This window comes from Ailuropoda melanoleuca, chromosome 16 (genome assembly GCF_002007445.2).
Source record: "Ailuropoda melanoleuca isolate Jingjing chromosome 16, ASM200744v2, whole genome shotgun sequence".
Taxonomy (NCBI): domain Eukaryota; kingdom Metazoa; phylum Chordata; class Mammalia; order Carnivora; family Ursidae; genus Ailuropoda; species Ailuropoda melanoleuca.
This window is the reverse complement of record NC_048233.1, coordinates 89,919,728-89,923,696: the sequence shown is the minus strand read 5'-3', so window position 1 is coordinate 89,923,696 and position 3,969 is coordinate 89,919,728. Positions and strand designations below refer to the sequence as shown.

The 3,969-nt window shown below is 65.7% G+C and overlaps 2 protein-coding genes across 2 annotated transcripts in view; both read right to left on the bottom strand.

The window, feature by feature from the left end:
* Positions 1-825, bottom strand: part of IFITM10 (interferon induced transmembrane protein 10) — a 7,828-nt gene extending 7,003 nt beyond the window's left edge. Inside the window, exon 1 of the mRNA XM_034644855.1 lies at positions 818-825. Within this exon, the coding sequence (XP_034500746.1) occupies positions 818-825 (8 nt within the window). The remainder of the gene's footprint in view (positions 1-817) is intronic.
* A 2,051-nt stretch (positions 826-2,876) lies between these two features.
* The window catches only part of CTSD (cathepsin D), a 9,950-nt gene continuing 8,857 nt past the window's right edge, over positions 2,877-3,969 (bottom strand). The window contains exons 9-10 of the mRNA XM_034644854.1: positions 3,358-3,467; positions 2,877-2,882 (exon numbers count right to left, since the gene is read on the bottom strand). Of these exons, the coding sequence (XP_034500745.1) occupies positions 2,877-2,882; positions 3,358-3,467 (116 nt within the window). The remainder of the gene's footprint in view (positions 2,883-3,357; positions 3,468-3,969) is intronic.

Sequence of the window (3,969 nt, the reverse complement as noted above, 5' to 3'; positions counted from 1 at the left end):
GGTGGGGGCCGCGGGCGCCGGCCGGAAGCCGGACCCTCGGGGGCTGCAGAGCCGGCGAGGGTTGCCGGGATGGGTCCTCCTACAATGACAGCCCGTGTGTCCCCCATCGCTGAGCTCTCCCGCCTCCCTGCCCCTCCGTCTTGCTGAGCCCCTAGCCCCTCTCCCCTGTCTCTCCAGGAAGGAGCCCCTTCACCCTCCTGCTGTCCTCCTCTGCCCCACCCCAGCCACCTGGATGGCTGTCTGAGCCCCTTTCCCTCCGCTGCCTCTTCTCCCACTGCGGAGTCCCTCCCCTCCCCATATCTCAGTCCTCCCCCCTCAAGTCCCAGTCCTGGCCCGGTGGAGCCCCCACCGTACACAGGTAACCCAGCCTGTGCCCCTCCCCAGCGCATCCCCAAACCTAGCCCAGCCCCCACCTGCTCTCCTGTTCCTGTACACCCCTATCCCCAGACAAGCCCCTTGTAGGCTCCAGGCCCCCAACTGTAACACTCTCTGAGCCCCAACCCTAGCACCCACCTTTGCACAGTCCTACCCTTGACCCTAGCCCCGGAGGCTACGAAGTCCAGGCCTTCCCTGAGCCTTGGTGGCCCCCACGAGGACCGCCCTTTCTGAGCCCACCCCTGTGGAAACTCCTGACCCCCTTCCCCCAGATCCGACCCCACACACCTCAGCCCAGAGCCCCCAGCCCCACCTCCCGAATTTGCACCCCTCACTGAGTCCAGTCTTGAAGGCCCTGACCCCTCACTGGTTGGTCCCCTCTGCCCGCGGGGCCAGATGTTCTTCTCCAAGCCCCTAATGACACTGGTCTCCGTCCACTCACCTGCCCATGAGTCTCTGCCAGCCCTACCTGTCCCACCGCGGCCCCTGCAGATGCCCCTTCCTCTAAAAAACGGCCGCCGGCCCAGCCCCAGGTCCCTCTGGGGGCCTCCACTCACTCCATACCCTCTCACTCTCTCTCACGCTTGTCCCCAGATGACCTCTCCTTCCCGCAAAAGTCCCAGTGAGTCCCATCTGCAAGGGAGAAAGAAGCCCTAGCCCTCTCTGCCTCTCCCGGAGCCCCCCCCTCCCCATGCAAGTGCCCTCTTCGTCAGCCCACCAGCCTCCACAGACCCCAGACCCTCCAAAGCCCCCCAGAAGCTGCACCTATGTGTGGTGGCCCTAGATTTCCTTCGCCAGCAGCCCCCAAGCCCCATCCCCTCGGAGGCCCTGGCTGCTCCCTCATCGGCTCAACCTGCCTCCCCGTTCTCCACAAGCCTCTCCTCCGAGCCCGGGTCTTCTCAGGGGCAATCCTTGCCCGCCTATGCCCTGTCCTCTGCCCACCCCTTCTCTCCCCAACCTCTCTATGAGTCTGAGGACTTCTGGGAACCCACCTCACTGGACAGGCCCCAGCCCCTCCCCGAGCCCTCCCCTTCCAGCCCCGCCCCTGGCCACCCTGGCCCAGCCTCATCTGTGGCTGTCAGGAACCCCAGAAACCTCCAAGAGGTTGATAAAAACCCCTGTGAGTGGGAGGGGTCCTGGGCACCAGGGCCACCCCCTGCCCTGGCCACGCCCTCGGCAGAGCCAGGCCCAGTCCAAGAGCCCACAGGTGTGAGGGAGGATGGGGACTGTGGGCGGACCAGGATTCAGTTCTCCCTCACGCCACACCCACTGCCCCCTTCCCAGGGCCACATGTAGGGGCACCTGGACCCCAAGACCTCAGGCCGAGCCTGACCGGAGGGGCAGCCTGCCTGCAGTCCGCATGCCATGCCACCAGCTCACCCGGGGCCAGGCACCGCCCCACCTGCCACAGGCTCTGCCCCCGGGCTGCTCTGGGCAGGCAGGCTGCAGGCAGAGGCCAGTGGGGCTGGTCGGCACAGGAGTCCAGCTAGTCCTCAGACAGCAGGAGAGGGGCACCTGGCCCCCAGGGGCCTTCTCCCGATCCCAGCGTGGAGTCAGAGGCTGCCTCTCCCAGGGCCCTGGAATCCAGAGCGGTGGCGGGGGGGGGCACTTTAGCCCCCACTGGCCTCCACCCAGTAGGTGAGGGAAGGTGCTCCACTCAGGTCGGGCGTCCTCCAGGCAAGGGCAAGAGGCAGGAAATGCCCACCGGGGCCTGCTGGGCTGGTGCAGAGCATGGCGAGCCAGCCAGGACGAGTGCCAGGAGCTGAGCTGGGCTCCCCGCGGGGATCCGCCAGCGCCCTGGCAAGCAGTGCCTTGTTATCACCCACCTTCTGAAGTCAGACTAGAGGCTTAGGGTCGGGTCAGAGGCTGCATCTGAGCCAGGAGTCAGCTGCTGGGGTCCAGAGGATCCCGCCCCATAGGCCGGGGCGGTCGTGCCGGTCCTGGGCTCTGGGCAGGAGCTTCGGCGCCCCGATAGCGGGCTGGGGGCTGCAGTCTCAGCCTGTGCTCTACACTGCACCTGGGGAGGGACCAGGGCACCCTGCTGTGCTGGTCCCTGCGGCCCGGAGAGGGGATGGAGGTGGCCTCCGACCTGAGGCTCACAACTGCAGGGCCCGCAGAGTGGGGGTGGCCCCACAAGGCCGTGGTAGGTGGAGGCAGGTCCCAGGGCAGCCACCAGGGGTTGGGGGGGGCCGGTGGAGAAGGGGGGCTGCCTCCTCCCTGGCCGGCTCTTGACTCCAGGTGTCTCTGGGCACAAAGGCTTGGATGACACTGTCTGCCTGCAGCCCTGCCGGCTCCCCGCTCATATTTCAAGCGCAGAGAACACAGGGCATGTGACTGTGAGCCTCCTCGCAATTCTGGTTGAAGGTTTGCTAAAGGGGACAGCTAGGGCTCAACTCTGGGGTGCAGTCCCCTGACCCCCTAGGGCCAGGCCAACAACAGCCACAGCACTGAAGGCCGAGAAGGTATCAGGACGATGACATTTGTCACATTTGCCATTTCCCTTACACCTGTGGGGAGTGGGCTCCGGGCAAGAGTCCAGAGCCGCTGATCGAAGAGGGAATGCCCTCCCAGTGGCTCACAAACTCCTATTCATCCCTTAAAACCTCCTGGCTGTGCAGCTGCCTCTGGGCACATGAGCCCTCAGCAATCTCCCAACAGGCCAGATCCCCGGGGAGGTCACTGCAGCCCGAGGGAAGTCCTAACTGGGATCCCTGGACCCCGAGACTTCCGGCCCCCAGCTGGCCTGCTCCAACATCAGCTTGCTTTGCAGAGATGGTGTTCAGATGCTGGCCCGGAGGCCCAGAAGGGAGGCAGGATGCCCGCTCGCCATCAGCCCCACGCAGGCTCTCATAGGGTGTCGGGGTTGGGGGAAGACCGGGCCCCGCTGCTGGTGAAACATCGTCCAGGGAAGCATGGCACACAGTCACCTGGACCACTCCCTGAAAACCGTGCCCAGACCCTGGCAACCTCACCCGGCCTCACCCTGCAGCCTCCCGCCAAGGCCACATCCTGCTGGTCACTGCCCCAGGCCTCAGGACGAGCCAGCCCTCCGCCCGTGAGGCTGGGCAGCAAGCTAGAGCCTCCAGGGTCCCCTGTGCGGGGGGGAGGAGGGGGAGCCAGCGCACCTCCAAGCTTCAACCCCCGCCTGGCTGAGTCAGCCCTTGGGAACAATGGCCTCACACCAGCCATACCAGCTCCTTCCCACGTCCAGATTTAGAACCGCCCTTCCCACCAAACACAAAACACGCCAACACAGAAAAAAGAGGCCCAAACAACTGTATTTCCATGTCAACTCTGGCTCCCGGTCTCTGGGGNGGGGGGGGGGGGGGGGGAAGCTGCAAAGGTGACACCACCCCCTTCCTCCCCGACCCCGGACCAGCAAATGGCCTCCCAAACGGGGTCAAGCCCCAGGATGACCCCAAAGGCATCACAAGGCTGGCTCTTGTCCCTGAGCCCCAACCCTTCCAACTCCTTCCCGCTTGTCCTCAGGCCTCGCTGGCCCTTCCTCAACAGCCCACAGAGGCAGACGCGTGGGGCCAGCAGCGCCCAGCTCCGGACCCCAGGCCAGGCGGAGAGGCCCAGAGGACAGCCTGG